Source organism: Sebastes fasciatus, chromosome 9 (assembly GCF_043250625.1).
Source record: "Sebastes fasciatus isolate fSebFas1 chromosome 9, fSebFas1.pri, whole genome shotgun sequence".
Taxonomy (NCBI): domain Eukaryota; kingdom Metazoa; phylum Chordata; class Actinopteri; order Perciformes; family Sebastidae; genus Sebastes; species Sebastes fasciatus.
Window position 1 is genome coordinate 16,145,191 of NC_133803.1, and position 15,612 is coordinate 16,160,802.

A 15,612-nucleotide genomic window follows, 5' to 3' on the forward strand; every position below is an offset into this window, starting at 1 on the left:
CTAATCCACCACCAACACGTTATACAAGCGTCTAATGAAACTATGTGGGGGCTGCACAACAGGAAGTGCAATGTTGTTATTTAGTTGCATCAAGCAGAAGAGAAAACCTGGAGGCATGTTTGTAAAACCTTGAGCAAATCCTGCAGCTAATACACAACATAAACAGGATGCGCTGGGACTTTTCTATATTAATTATTGCTATTCATGCCGTTTAAAATCATGTTGTCCACAATATTGTAAGAGATCCATGACTGACTGCCTGTCCAAGGTAATCTATAAAATAAAAGAAGCACACCTCCTCATCAGGATAATGTGAACATCTGCACCACACATGGGGGGAAGGCTGAGGTTACGAATCTTCCGGAGGAGGTTGTCATGACAACCACATCCTCAAAGGCTACGCCATCATGCCGGAGCAATATAGGGACCTCGATGCAAGCTATTCTGGGTTATTAGGTCACATCAAAATCACAATGCTCAGAAAAGCGTAATTAACAGGGCCCTTGCTACATCTGGCAGGAAATCAAATTTGAAAGAGGAGAAGCAATTTTAATGCAATTTGATGAGCTGAGGGAGGCAGGTGTGCTCAAACAGACACGCAGACCAACAGGAGACAGGAGCAGATTTTTTTTTAATCCATTTAGCTGGAAAGACCTCAAAAGAGCTGTGGATATCATATATTCCAGTGCGTTATCAGTGAAGCAGTGCCTAAATTGCCCAAGGGAAAAGAATCATATATAAACATGGAATAGCATCTGAGAGCCTGTTTATACATCAGTGCCTCATACAGAAAACAGAAAGACAATCTGCTTTAATAATGCTTTGTTTGCAAGAAGTCAGAGCACCACTTCAAAACCCAGAAGAAAAAGGTTCAAGATGTAGATATGTATACACTGTAAAGGCACACATTTATACTGAAAAGGTACTTGCGTTGTAAATTATAGCAAAGTCAAAATAATTTCCCTGCACTTCAATGGTTTAAAATCCTCAGAAAACATTGGAATATCTTTAAATATATTAAGCGTTAAAGGCACTCATTTCTCTCACATCAAAAGCAAAAGGTGTTATAATCTGATTATAGTTCTAGACTTTCAGCTAGACTTAAAAAAGCGAGGATTCACAGTACGAAACAAGCCATAGTAAAAATCTGGAGATATAGTGTGTATAAACAACATAGATGCATATTTTACAGAGCCACTGTTCTTACAGTTTGCATATTAGGACCAGTCTTCACACATATTGTGGGCTTAAGGAGTCCTAACTCAGACAGGTTGTGAAGCATTTCATCACAGCATCCCTGTAGAGAAAAAAAAACAGAGAAAATGTATAAATAAAAGCCAGAATTATAATTAATAAAGAAAAGAAAATGGGACAAAAAGGAATGTTGTTCTAAAATAAATAAATAAAGTGGAGGCACAATTTTGTCATGCGTACAAAATTAAAAGCGACAAAAAAAGCACTTGCATCCTTTGTTACTCTGATTTGGGTGGGGCTCGTCATGAATAAGTGAGTGTGTTTTGGCGGGGAAGCACCACATGTGCAGAGTGATGGGGGCTCCCTTTCTCCAGGTACTCTGTGTTGAGGGATGATGCAATACGAGCGATCACCATGGAAACCACAGATCGTCGTTTCCCCCCACACACCGTTTGCTCTTGCCATCGGTGTGTTGCTATGCAGACTTCGCCTCCAGCCACGGTGAAATTTCGGCGGAGGAGGTGTGAAACCAGTCAAGGTTAAAAGGAGAAGGGGGGATCGTAAGCAGTCTGAGAGGGAGGAGGGGAGGTCGGCGGACAGACGGGAGACTCGCTCCTTTAAATGCTCTGGTTCGTCCCTCTGATGTATAAACAAAAACACCAGAATCCTCATGTTCTTCCTCCCAAACAGCCTTGTTTTTGTTTTTTATAATCACTTGAGGCTTGAGGTTATTTTTTCTCAAAAACTGCATGAATAAATGATTTGATGAGACTTTCCCCCCATTTCTGATTAAATATCAGAGCAACAGTAGCGTTAAAGCACTGTGGGAAGTGCACATACGGCAGGTTTCAGTACCTTGGTCTGAGAGGTTATAAATAGGCAACAAGGTAAAATACATTAAAGGATCAAGTCCATTAGCCATGTGGTGTTGTGGCTAGCCAGGTATCACTGTTTATTTGCCCACAGACCGGAATAGGGAGAGACTGCAGTCTAATGCTGTTTAATGCTCCACTCAGAGTAATCAAAATATACACCTCTCTAACAACATGGCAAACAATAAAGAGATAAATGATCAACTCTAAATTAAATGAAAAATGGATTAAAGTAAGAAGCTTAATAAGAGAGGACAATAATGTGTTGACAAACATGTACAAAATATAATAACAAAGCAGTAACAAATAAGTGATCATCAGGATTGGAATAGTAAGCTCCAAGGTCTAGCAGTTAAATTTGCATTTCTCTCTATAGGAATTTGGTTTTTGGGAAGGGTGGCACGGGGAAAACGTCTTTGTCCCAGCTTTGTATTGTTGTTAGCATTCGGGTTGGGGGAGGGGGAACTCTGGGTGGTTATGGGACGTCTCTCAGCTGTCAGCGTGGATTATAGGGTCGCCCAAATACACAAGGCACTTAGTGGGCGTCTGCAAAGGGGTCCTGGACTTCTCACCAAATGAGACATAACCCCGCTTACAGCTGGACTGACAAAACAACATCACACCTCACGTTCGGCTAAGGGGAAAGCATTTAAGTGGTACAACATATGGGACAATTTGTGAACATCTGAGTATAGGGGAGTATTTTCTCTCAATTTAAATTCTTCACTGTGCTGTTCTTTGAAGAAATTACAAAATCAATTGCCGTAAGATTTCAAAGCTCTATAATGCGCATTATCTACAATAAAGACAAAGCAAGTAACCTGATATTGTTTTTATCCTCTTCTCTTATGCAGGGCGGCCTATTTGGATCTTGATCTAATCAAAATGTTGCACTGTGCTTTAACCCTATAGAGCTTAACATAAGCTCATCACAACTAATATAAAAGCTACATTGGGAGAGAAATATTTTGGTAAATCTGGCTGAAAGAGCATTATTCCACGAGGATTGATTTCATTTAGATATTATGGATGAGGCAAATAGCGTCACGAGGCTGAAGCACAGATGAGTGTGAAACAACAAGCTGCCATTTGCTTGACACTAAGTGCCTGCACTATTCGTAGGGGGGGATTACGGCCATATGGTGGAGGCAAACAGTGTTTGGAGGTAAATGAAAACATGTTTTCATTGAAGGGTCAGTCCCAGAATTCTGGCAGTAAAGGTTGGAGACAGGGCATTGTTGAGATATAAATAGTAGCTCTTATAGATTCAGTAAGCAACACATACAGCTGAAAATAATATAAAGGACAGATGCACCTCAAGGTCAATGCAGACAAAACATAAATGATATAATCACGTTGTCTTACCTGGCAAATGGAATGTAAGAGATGCTATACCTGAAAAAGGAAAAAACATAAATCAGGATCTGGATCTAACACATTATGAGACTGAGCATGTCAAACTAAACCCAGGCTGAAGAAAGACATTCTTAAAATACATTACCATTAGTACTGATTTCACATTATGTGATGAATGTAATGTTTCCCTTAGATGACTTCAAAGTTGGATTTTGTTTTCCACGCTGTACGGCCACATTAGTGAAATATTTGAAGCAAAGCGGTCATTTTTCAAAAGGTTCATCTTTCATAGACAGTTCAGGATGTCTTGTAGATTACTGTCAACACATTTCCTGTAATTCAACATGTATTTGGCATCAGTGGAAATCCCAGGATCTTTACTTAAACGTTCCAGTGTGTTTTAATAACACTGGGCTCGTTTTTTGGGGGGAAGAAGTGTCTTTGCTGAGACACCGTATGGAGCAGACACTTTCACTTTCAGTTCGTAGTGCCCGTCGTCTGACTATGTATTGATAACACGGCACTGATACGCAAAAATGAACTAAATAGGTTTTATTTCTGTATAAAAAAAAGCAAAACGATAGTGGGGGTGGTGGGTAAGTAATGTAATCGGTATGTGCTCGACCACCGTGTAACACCGGTTACACCGATCACCACGGCTAGTCTCCTCTGAAAACAAACTAAAACTAAATCAAAATTCAAAACTATTATAACCTTGGTCTGCACATCATGTGTTTAATGATGTGATGTCTAAGAGATTAAAGATTAAAAGTATAAAAAAAAAAACGCCACAAAGAACACAGGACCTAAAGTATATTTAGGTTTTATTAGCAGCATAATAAAAGCTTTCCGATGAGCAACACACCAATATGTAAAATATGCGTTCAAATGCTCCATCAAGCAGTAATCATTGGACTAACGGGTCTTTCATGTCGCTCAGCGAGGGGATTAACCAAATGTGATTGTGAATGAATTGGATTCACTGTAATCTTTGCGCTAATGATTGCAGACAGATTGGTTGCCAAACAACAAAAACACGATACCCTGTCCTGGAAATGATTACAGCTTAAGTTTAGCTCCTGATGAAACACCTAATATCTTCAAAATATGTGAGGAATCTGGTACAGCAGTTGAATGATTAACTACAGACCAAGTCTGAGCATGAATGCCATCTTATTTGACCACCAGTTAGAAGGAAACGCTCTTCTTTGAGGTTGAGCAGAGCTGTAATAATTACTATAAGTACTGTACACGTTTATAAAGTGAATGTTCTGAATCTCCCACTTCCTGCTACGCTTTATATTGAGTCAGTGTCAGTCAGTAGTGATTCACCGTCATATGGTCACTTCACAGATCTCAGCCTGAGGACTGGACTTTGCCCTCCGCTGTGTGTGGATCAGTGGCGACGTCTTATTACAGAACCACCTTCACACAGACGTCTGAGTGCCTGCGTGGGAGCGCACTATGCCCCCCAGTCTGTTAAGAATGAGCTCGATATGTGTGACTTGTGGTTGCCATGGTGATGCCTCCGAGAACGCAGGCAGAGCGGAAGTGAATGTACAACGTGTAGGTGCAAAAGCAGTCTGGTTATGAGGCTGACACAGTCCTGCTCAGTGATGCAAGGAAATTGTCCGTTCCCTTCCCCCTGAGCTGCTGTGGGAGGGAGGGCGGGGGGGGGGGGGGGGTTGAGTTTCTGTACACATTCACACCCGGAAAGGCTTTTGTGTAACTGCTGTGCAAATATGTTTAAATTAATGAACATACAAGTGCCGACATGCCCATACACATTACTCACAGCAGGTCTTAACCCCACTGACCTTATTATTATATGTAGTCTTTCCTCAATCTTCTGCAGGATTCAGAAAGCCAAATTTAAAACTAGAATGAACACTAGGGCTGCAGCTATCAAATATTTAGATTATCGATTCAGTCCAATATTTTTATGTTTAATAGACTGATTGTTTAGTCTACAAATTATCAGAAAACAGTATAAAAAAAAAACAGAGGTAGCTGGCAGGGACTTTGTGTTGTGTGTAAACAACACAGACGGTAACACCTCCCGTCTGTTTCTACGTCTGCAAGTGTGTCCAAACTGATCCTGGCACTGCTTCTTCCTCAATAGGCCAAACATATACTGACCTACTGTACCATGGCACCTGGCAACCTACCTGGCAGTCCTCTTGCAACGTGACTCAACAGGTATGTCAAGCTGATGTCACTGACTGCTCAGGGAAACTAGGGCAAACCAATGCAGTCACAGTTTCTGTATTACCTTATATGGGCATCTTATTATTGTTACATGACACTTATTTGGTATGACATTTATAGTTGAGTTTAAAAAAGCTTGAACCTCCCTGAAAAGATATGTTGCTCTGAAACAATTCAGGTAGAGTGTGTTTGAATGTGCAGTGTGAAAATGATTGCTTAAGTTTAAAGGTGCTAAATGCGAGATTGGGAGCATTTCTATTGCCTCTGCACAGCTGATGTTTCTGCTCTGGTTATCGTATAGAGAACCTTTAACCATTCATAGATTTAGCTGCACACGTGCCAATAGCAGTAAGTCAGCTTAAAGCAACAGCAGTGTGATTAACTCAACTCACGGACATTTACTGCAAGGCAAACCAGCTGGGGCAAAGTTTTCCATCGCGGAAAGACTGCTTCTTCTGAGTAGGTGTGTGAGTGATGAGTAAATAAAGTGCCAACTGTCACACAGTGTAGAGAGATAGCTGGTCACACTTACCATGTCATTGCCAAAAACTGCATAATACAGAAGATGATAGCCAGCCCTCTTTTATGCCACTGTAACAGAAAACACAAAACCGTTATTCTAATAAATAATTCAAACAATAAAGACTGTAACTGGCTTTAAAAACTATGTACCGGATTTTATCTACTTACCCAAAACACTGCACAAAGAGTTAAGACAAGGCAGAGCTGGCGGAAGAAGAAAGAAACTGTTATCTTCTTGTACGCTTGCAGAATGACGTTTGCTATCTGACATTTGATTTTCTTTCAGTATTTCACAGAAAATGTTAAATTCTAATGGAGTAACTACAACAAAAAGTAACTAAATCACTAAAACATCAACAGTGTCAAGCTGAAATGTGTTGTCAAGATAAGTTACTTTATCCTCGCAATCCTTTAAGATCAGAAAATGGGATCTTTAATTGAACCCGGCCTTCTGATCCAAAGTCAGAAGGCTACAGACCTTATACTCCCTCGAGAGTAAGAGAAATCAGACACTGTAAATGCATTATGGCCTCATGTCAAGGAGGAATCCGAGAGAAAACTGCATCTAACACCTTCATGTAACAAGGTATGGACTGCTTTCCAATGTACAGTAAGATAAAACATGAAGATCCAGTGAAGCATGTGGCTCAACTTCAGGTCCAAAGTAACACGTGGTATTTACCAGCATAACAATGGTGGCTATCAGTCTTTTTGGTTCAAACATGCGCTTCAGCTGTTTTAGTGGTCCCATTAGGAAGCAGGTGCTTTAGAGGAACAAAAAAGAAACAGACAAATTAATAACACTTTTTAAACATTGGCAAAAAGGTACATTGACGTTGTTTAAAAGGTTAATCCATGAAATTATTGCGATCATGTTTAGTCTTCATGTCAGGTGCGAAGCATTCATCACCGTGGTGTATTTGCATTGCTCTTTCCAGAGATAACCCGTTAAACAGTGCAGCCGAGGCTGTGTGACTTTGTCTGTTCAGCATGGTGGATGTAGTGCTAATGCTTGTTACCAAGGTTATGTATTCAAAATAGCTTTTGTGTTCTTTCAGTAACACTTTTGAAAATGATGAACTGTACAAATAGCGTCTGGGTGGGTGAGCTACGACAGACAAAATACACACGCATTTTGTTACACTTCCATATCTATTCAATATTTTGGGTTGAAGATCTGTGTTTATTCCATAATTTTAACATCAGAAAATGAATAATCTGCATATAAACATTGTGGATTTCAGAATAGTCTTCATACTGTATGTGCGTACACACACAAGTAAATCTTTTCCGAGTGACATCAGAACTGTGTCGCTACCATAATCAAACTTACGCTAAATGTTGTAATTATAAGGGGGTAAATATTTCATGCCCAACACCACGATGACACATTCAAAACCTCCTACATGATGCATGTGTGACGTCAGCAAATGTAACGAGACAAAAGGCTTTCCCCGCTGACGAGGCACGCAGCTCTGGGCTCAGCTGAGCTGAGTGGGTAGACGGAGTCTGTGTAGCGTCACATCTGCTAGATGAGACATCAGAGTAGTCTGTGTTGACGCAGGCTGCTAGTCTGCTGAGAGGGATGGACGCTTTTTATCAACTGCTCAGTATGAAAGACACTAATATCCACGCACATGCTGCTACAGCTGAATGGGGAGCAGGATGATAGCAATGTTAATGTCTGGAGAATCTGTCTAGGAAAGTAGCTTTGATAAAAACAGTGGGAGTTGTCAGTTTATGTCTGATTTAAAGCTAAATTATTTCTGGTTACAAAAGAAAATAAAAATAGAAAAGACACCCTTTACCAGCCTGCCGTGGTAGAAATATGTAGAAAATGAAATTTGTCTTATTGAAGTGACTTTTTCAAAGCCAAACACTTTTATTGCTTGTTGAATGGGGCTCATATTATTGACAGAAAAAAACAATATACTGTATTTGAGATATGTTTATTGTTTTGTTACTACAACATTTGAATGCAACTCCTCAAGACCATGACTATTTTTGACATAACCTTCCACTACTGAAATTAGGTAACCAATCTTATTGCAGTCAAAGTCACATACAGTTGAAACTTACATTAAGCTCCTTAAAATATGACACTGTGTTGCTTTGGGTCGGTAACCTCGGCTATGAAAGCTGAAGGTGACCCAGTTTCTTGACGCATCTAAACCTTCTGGACATATGATACCTGAAAATAGAGACTGCACTGTCTTAAAAAAAATCCCTCATCAATGGTTCACTGTCAAAGAAGTCAAAGACATCATGATTAGATTTAGCCCTTGGATCATCTAGACTAAATAATCCATAATGAAATTGAAAACTTCAGTAGGCCGCTGATTTCTAGTGATGGAAGATAAAATTCTAATATTACTTAGCCGTGACATTAAGATAAGTATAAACAATAAGGGTAAGTCAGCGTGTATATGTCAGTGTAGCGGTAGCAGCATTATTACAGCGTTATTAGAGCGCACAGCCAGATCCTACAAATACTAGCTGAATTAATGACACACTACAAAAAGGAAACTTTTAGTTTTTCCGAGTTACAAGTTTGGTTTTGTGTAAATTAGAATAATGTAAAAAGAAGGATTAGCTATTGCCTGTGTGAGGGCACTGTAATGACAGAATTGAAAGTATGGCGTCCTGTTACTGGGAAGGAATTAACCTTGTATGCTCCTATGCAAATATTAATACGAGAGCAAACGCTAATGTCTGGGCTACTTGTAGAGACAGGTAGCAAAACAAACAGGAGACGCAGACAGCGCTGTTCTCCCTGACCATTTTCTCTTTATCCCTAATCATTTCCTACTGACTTTCAAGCAACATACAATTAAGCGCTGGAGAATTAAGGGGCTGCAGAATAAATCATATAATAATAAAGATCACGATTATGAAACTAAATAAGGTGCAATATTAATCCTTTGCAATTAGAGTGCTTGCTCTGATCAAATTGTATAATCCCTATTCCCAGGTAAGCCTGCCTAACCAATTATTGTTATGCATGTAGTCTCTGCTTCCCAAACAAAGTTGCAGCTGCATGCTAGAGCATTCTCACTACACCTACATGACTACACCTTTATCAAAGATATTTTATATTCAGGTTTACTAAGTGCCATGTGATTGCAAAGACAGTTTTCTGTTAATTTAGATTGTAGTAAATACTACAAATTTCTAATTATACGAACGCTAATCTGATTAAATAATGGAGATTATTATTTTATCTATAATCCTATAGTCTGGAGCAGAACCAGTAGTAATATATATCATATAAATCAGAATGATAACATCTCATGGTTCCTCAGGCACTGAGCTCCAAACTCTGAGCAACAAGTGATGAGTGCACAGAGGATAGGAAGGTAAATTATAGGCATGATTACAGATGATGTGTCTTCTCTATAAACAGACTACGAGCAAAACTTGAAGAAATGTGTAGCTGTGCCACGGATAACTGTAACAGAGTAGACATCAGGCAAAATCATTTCAGAGTGTATGAGCCTGATGCTCAACATTTGTTGTATTCCTGTAAGTGCGCCATACTGGTGAGGGAAGACATTACAATTCTCTGACCTGCCAGTTTGAGCTGGACTGAAGACTCTTACCTGGAAAGAGCTGCGATGTTGCCTACTGTGTAGAAGACGGCGAAAAGCTTGATTCCATTTGGAAGAAACAGCAATGCTGAACCCTGATAAAAACAGCAAAATAGTCTGTCAGCTACACAGAATAATGTCACCACACTTTAATATAGGGCTAAATGCCAAGTAGATAAATTAATCCTGGACTTTAATGAGATTGAAGGCTCACATCTTGTGTTATTTTTTTCTTGGAACAAACAAAACAGACAAAAACATCGAGGACTACTGCGGGCTGTCTTATGGTTTTACTGAAACACGATGGGCTCCCCCTAGTGCCAAAATACCATGAGACTTTGTTTAAGAACGGCTGCCTGAGTGGTGTTACAATCCACATGCATGTTCATTATTTGGATCACTTTCAGTGACGAGGACTGGTGAAAGCAAAAGCAAAAGAAGAGATCTCATGTTTGTTTCTTTCATTTCTCCTAGACACAAATGAGATATTCTAAATACTGAAGTGAGGCTTTTTCTCCTACTTCTCAAATTCACCTCAGGAGAAAGAAATCACATATAATCTCATCTATGTCGTCTTACTCTGATCAAAACAAAAATGAGTCTGATTCAAGTCTCCTGAACATGAGACCATGACATCAGAGAAAGAGCTAAAAGAAAACTCAATTAGGACTTCTAGGATCTCATGATTCTTCTCAAATGTTTCAGTTTGCTCAGTGACCTCACTTCACCCACTTAGTACCATCAGGAGAAATAACAGCATATAAGCCCATCTAACTGATCAAAAGAAGAGATCTCTAATGAAGCTTTCACAAGCCAACATTTAGTCCATTTTAATCGAACTCTGATGCGATTCAACCTCTTGGGCGGATGTGAACGCAGTAATTGTACTCTGGTGTGGACCAAAACAACCGGACCGAGACTGCTTGCGAGAGGTGGTCTCAGACCGTTTCGAAGCGAACCAAAACGCAGGCTATATATTCACAGCAATATATCAAAGTCTGTGATTCCCTGCAGTGAAGTGGCAGCTCGAGACGATATACATTTTTTATTTGGTCCGCTTTATTTTGTGCACTGTGAAACGGAACCAGACCAAATAGAAACCAAAAGTATCAATTTCCCTCCGATTTGGACTAGCCAAACGGACTATGGCTTGTGAAAGCGCCCTAAATTATCTTAAATATATGTAATTTAAGTCTCCTGAACATAGATCAGAGAAAGCTCCAAGGAAACTCAGCTATGCATTTCACCATGGGAAGGATGACATCTAGAGAACACTGTTATGAATTAAGCCTTTAAGAAGATGCAGCAACTAACATTTTAAGTAAGCGTTATCATTTATTGGGGGCTGTATGGATATTCAAATAACCTGCAGCTAATAACTGCATCTCATAGAAGGAGCAAAATTCTGGATATTGCTTATTATTACAGAAAAAGGAGCATGGGGCACCGCTGTGGCTTTGGGGTAAAAGGTTAAGTGTTTTATAATGTATGAATGGAAGAGACATTAAGAGACTTTCACCTCTTTTACCCGATGAACCGGGTAACGAGTTCGGCTGAGCTGTGCGTTAAAACACTGTCTTTTAAAAACTTCATAAAATGCTGACGTGGTCTTTTTTCCGAATTGTTTCTAAAAGACAAGGCCTTAACGCTACTAAAACATTTTGTCCAAACAATGTTTGTTTGGCAATGATTTCAATATTTTAGTTACAAAATCAATGCACGAATTGATGCATCAATTTTACTTAATAATATTTTTGACCGTTTTTTTATCGAATGTACAACACTCGACTTTGGATTATTTTTATCTTATTTACATTGTTATTGATCTTATTTGTTATTATCTAAGATTTACTAGATCATATTTCATTATTATAATAAAACTACTCCATTTGGAGACAAAATTATACGTTGTTTTTATTGATTTTATACTGAGCATAATGGTAGAATCTGATGATGCACAGGGTAAATGTTATGGCCAAAGGCTCCATTGTGTGCACATAGCCTCCTGTAGTGGATATCAGTATTATTTTATAGCCAGATTCCCTTTCAAGAGGTAGAAAACTATTTGGCACACTTTGGTGGCCAAATGGAGAGTCCGCCTGGTCCTATTCTAACTAAAACCTTTTGTAGAATCCATGTGCTTTGTGTTATTTATATCTGCTTTGGCACAGTTGTAGTCAAGGAGTTGCTGAATTAATTCAGTGGCATCTCTGTGCATGGCATCATTGCTATAATGGTGTTATCAACTGTCTTATCTAGAAAACATTTTAGGCGAGGATAAAAATTAAAATGTTTTCCTTTGTTTCAGCACAATTTACCCAGGCATAGTAACAGTCACAATGTTACTTACACTGGGGATGAATTATCTGTCCATAGAGACCGAGATCATGCATATAGACCTGGTAGTTGTGGAGATATTCTTGATTTATTTTGGGTATGTATGTCTAGACGAACCACACCTTCCTACGGCTGAAGAGGTTAAGGATTTACGTAATGTTTGACAGATGCGCAGCAATATCTCAACTGTGAATTTCACCACCCGGGCCTACACGGGTTCTGTTAGGGCGGCTTTGTCAGCGTGAATTATCACAATGTGGTGGCTTCAATGTGTTATCAGCAAGTGCCGCCTGTGACAAGACTTCCTGATATTTGAACTGCAAACTACACTCTACAAACTTTCAGCTCTTTCCTGACAGCAAGCAACCTTTATGTGGTAATAAAGTACATGGGTCAATCACTTGACTGTGCAAGTGCAAGAGAAGAGGAATTTGTCTTGATGGTATTTGCTCTGAACCATGTTAACTGGATCGTTTTATAGTGCCTTCAAACCAAACATAGCACAAGAGAAAACTAACTTGTGACCATTGCTAATAGCATTAATGGGTGTTATGTACGCTCTGCGTGCTATGCATTCCTAATGTCAGTATACACAATCAGACAGAACATAAAAGAAGCCTTTTTCAACATGAAAAGGAAGAGACACTCACGAGTATTGAGCACAGGATGCCTCCAGCAAAGCATATGACGAACCATTTCACCCTGGTGCTGTAGCTGAGAGTGCTGGCATCAAGGACCTGGTGAGAACAATGGGAGGATGTCACAAGACAGACCTATAATGACCCGCAGTAAGACCCACAGGCTCTCTCTCTCTCTACTGATGATTTAACCATGGAGCCAAGCAGATAAACACCCTGCTAACAGTATTATCTTAAAACACACACACACAGCACAGGACATTAAACTCAGTACACACTGAAAGTAGGCAAATTAACCAATAAAACCACACTACGAAACCCATCTGGGGTCACATGATAGAGTAACAAACTGTACAGTAACATCTGCAAGGAAATGCAGAATTGCAAGCATGGCAGACTCTGGTGTGTGCCATGGTGAAACTTTAACTGTGCAACACGTTAAAAAAGTACATGCAAGTATTATGAAAACACATTGTTCAAGTCAGCACCTTACCCCATTTCCTCCTCATCGGGAATGCGTGTTAAAAAAAGTGTAAATAAACAAACAATACAATTTGATTAAATGCTGTCAGAAGAATATGATAGCAAGCTTTATTTTAGATATGCTAAAAGACACATCATAATGAAACTGCTATGTTTGGATATGTGCAATAACATGCTGATCACTCTGTGCAATAATTATCTGATGCTGTGCAATAATTAGATAATTATCTGAAAGACACTTTGTGCAATAATTTGGCAAAACTGTCATCTCATCAATATACATATTGTATTTTTATATTGTATTATCTTTTATATATTTTTTTATATTTATATTGCACTATCTCTTTTTTTGTATTATTAATAAAGGGCTGTTATATATATCTTGTCCTAATTGTTTTATTATCACTATTATGCAGTCATATTATTTCTTTATATTAATGTTTTCTCTAGGTGGAGGCTTCAGATAAGCCCAGTGTTGTTTTTTTTGCCTTTTCCTGCATTGTATATTATTATTCATTTATTTATTTTGTTATGTTGTATAGTCTTTAATTGTGCAAAACAAATAAACAATAAACTGTCATACAGTAAGTTAGCTGACTAGACTACAGAGCTAGAATAAACTGAGTTTGTGCTACTAATGCTCACTAAACTCTAAAGAAAACCACTTTAACATTAACATCAGTGAGTCTCAGACAGGAAACGAGACGAGCACAAGTTGTACTCATTAAACCAAACACAGCGTTAGCATTAGCATTAGCATTAGCGTTAGCAGCCTGTCAGCTGTCACACAGTAGTAAAGCTAGGCTAGGCTAGGCTAACGTTACCGTGTCAGTGAGTCCCAGCTCTTCATTCTCCTCTTGTCCGCTCAACACACGACGAAGCTTGTCCATCTCTAGACGCTGTTATCTACTCTATATCCTCCCTTAACTCTACGTCCGTCTGTTTAATGTGTGAGAGTTTGGTTTCGGTGGCAGTAGTTTGACTTCCTGCCTCCCTGAAGAAGAGCTGACCTGGAGTCGGTTAGTTCTCAGTCAGTGTTGAACAGAGTCTGTAGTCACGTGTTCACATAACAGACCGCAGATCAGCTGGTGACGTCAAACGACTTCCGCGACAACAACTTGTTGCTGCGTTTAAGTGCTGTCGGAAATAACGCTATTACACTAGTGATGGGAATCCCGGCTCTTTTTAGGGAGTCAGATTATTTGGCTCAGCTCACCAAAGAAGAGCCGGCGCTTTCGGCTCCCAAACGGCTCTTCAGTTTACCACTTCTGCCTTTTTATAATTCAGCCAAAGTTAGCGCTGTTTTAACCTATTTATTTATTTAGCGAATGCAAAGTCCTTGAGCCATGCAGTTGCCTCCTGGTCTGCTGCATGGAGGGTGACTAACCCTCCTTTTAGACTGGAGCGGGCAAGCTTCAATGATGTGTTCCATTGTTTGCACCTCTCCACAGGCACACAATGGGCTTGGGCTGCTGCCCCATTTGTGAAGGCTGGCCAAGCAGGGGCCATGTCCGGACCTGAATCTATTAAGAGTTGACCACTGTATCCTTGGCAGGTTGGTGCCAGGGACCTGTTGGGTGGGGTCTGACACCAGATGTTTGTTTGGGACATCCTTGGACTCCCATTCCTTTTCCCAAGCTGATTGGGTGAAGTCGGCTGGTGGGGTATTCTTCCATATCGGTCGTCTAGATGGAAGACGGGCAGTGGGTGGGTTGAAGATGTCTGCATGGATTGGTAGATGGGGAGAGTCTTTGACCTTTTGAAGCATCCTTTGAGTAGATGCTACTCGCCGGATATGTGGGGGGGTTATATTGGATAGGACAGGGAGCCAGGGGAGTGGTGTTGAACGAATAGTCCCGCTTATGATTCGCATGGTTGTGTTGAGCTGGGTGTCCACATGGTGTGTATGGGGTGACCTGGACCAAACAGGGGCACAGTATTCGGCTGCAGAGTAAGCAAGGGCCAGTGCCTATGACCTATGATTAGTATGTGTGCACTAGGGGTGTGACGAAATATCCTGCCACGAAATATCGCGATATAAAAACGTGACGATATGCATCGTCGAGACGAAAAACTGGATCGCGATATCAGGGCATAATAGGTACTACGTACATATGGGGCTCCGGGGCTGAAGCTGCAGCCTCTCGGGGTACAACTCATGCGCAGTCAAATCTGGTCTGCCCTCGCCGAAATTGAACCAATCAATCGTAATGCACGGCCGCAGCTCCTGTGTCGGAGCTCCAAACACATCAACACACAGCGCAGTCAGTGAACAGCTGATCAGAGAGGCCACGCTGGAGAGAAGAGTAGTGCAATAAAACTTTGCAAGTGTAAAGCAGAGATATTATTAGTTATTACACCTGTTCAACAAGCATAAACACGATGAAATGGTTAAACATGGGGGAAAGCAACGTT

General features: G+C 40.1%; 1 protein-coding gene across 1 annotated transcript; it reads right to left on the bottom strand.

Annotated features, from left to right (window-relative positions):
• Nucleotides 1–612: 612 nt before the first annotated feature.
• On the bottom strand, nucleotides 613–14,341 carry sft2d1 (SFT2 domain containing 1). Its single transcript, XM_074646275.1, has 8 exons — nucleotides 14,022–14,341; nucleotides 12,727–12,813; nucleotides 9,752–9,834; nucleotides 6,835–6,916; nucleotides 6,321–6,356; nucleotides 6,163–6,221; nucleotides 3,432–3,461; nucleotides 613–1,297 (listed from the first exon to the last, which is right to left on the bottom strand). Exons 1-8 carry the CDS (start codon nucleotides 14,085–14,087, stop codon nucleotides 1,258–1,260), a joined length of 483 nt encoding a protein of 160 aa, XP_074502376.1. The 5' UTR covers nucleotides 14,088–14,341; the 3' UTR covers nucleotides 613–1,257.
• Nucleotides 14,342–15,612: the final 1,271 nt, after the last annotated feature.

Excerpts from the sequence above, each read along its gene's own strand:
- sft2d1 (XM_074646275.1), bottom strand. The coding sequence starts at position 14,087 with ATGGACAAGCTTCGTCGTGTGTTGAGCGGACAAGAGGAGAATGAAGAG. Across the intron at positions 9,835-12,726 it reads GCATCCTGTGCTCAATACTC|GGTTCAGCATTGCTGTTTCT; the intron begins GTGAGTGTCTCT and ends TGTTTTTATCAG. Across the intron at positions 1,298-3,431 it reads TCTTACATTCCATTTGCCAG|GGATGCTGTGATGAAATGCT; the intron begins GTAAGACAACGT and ends TTTTCTCTACAG.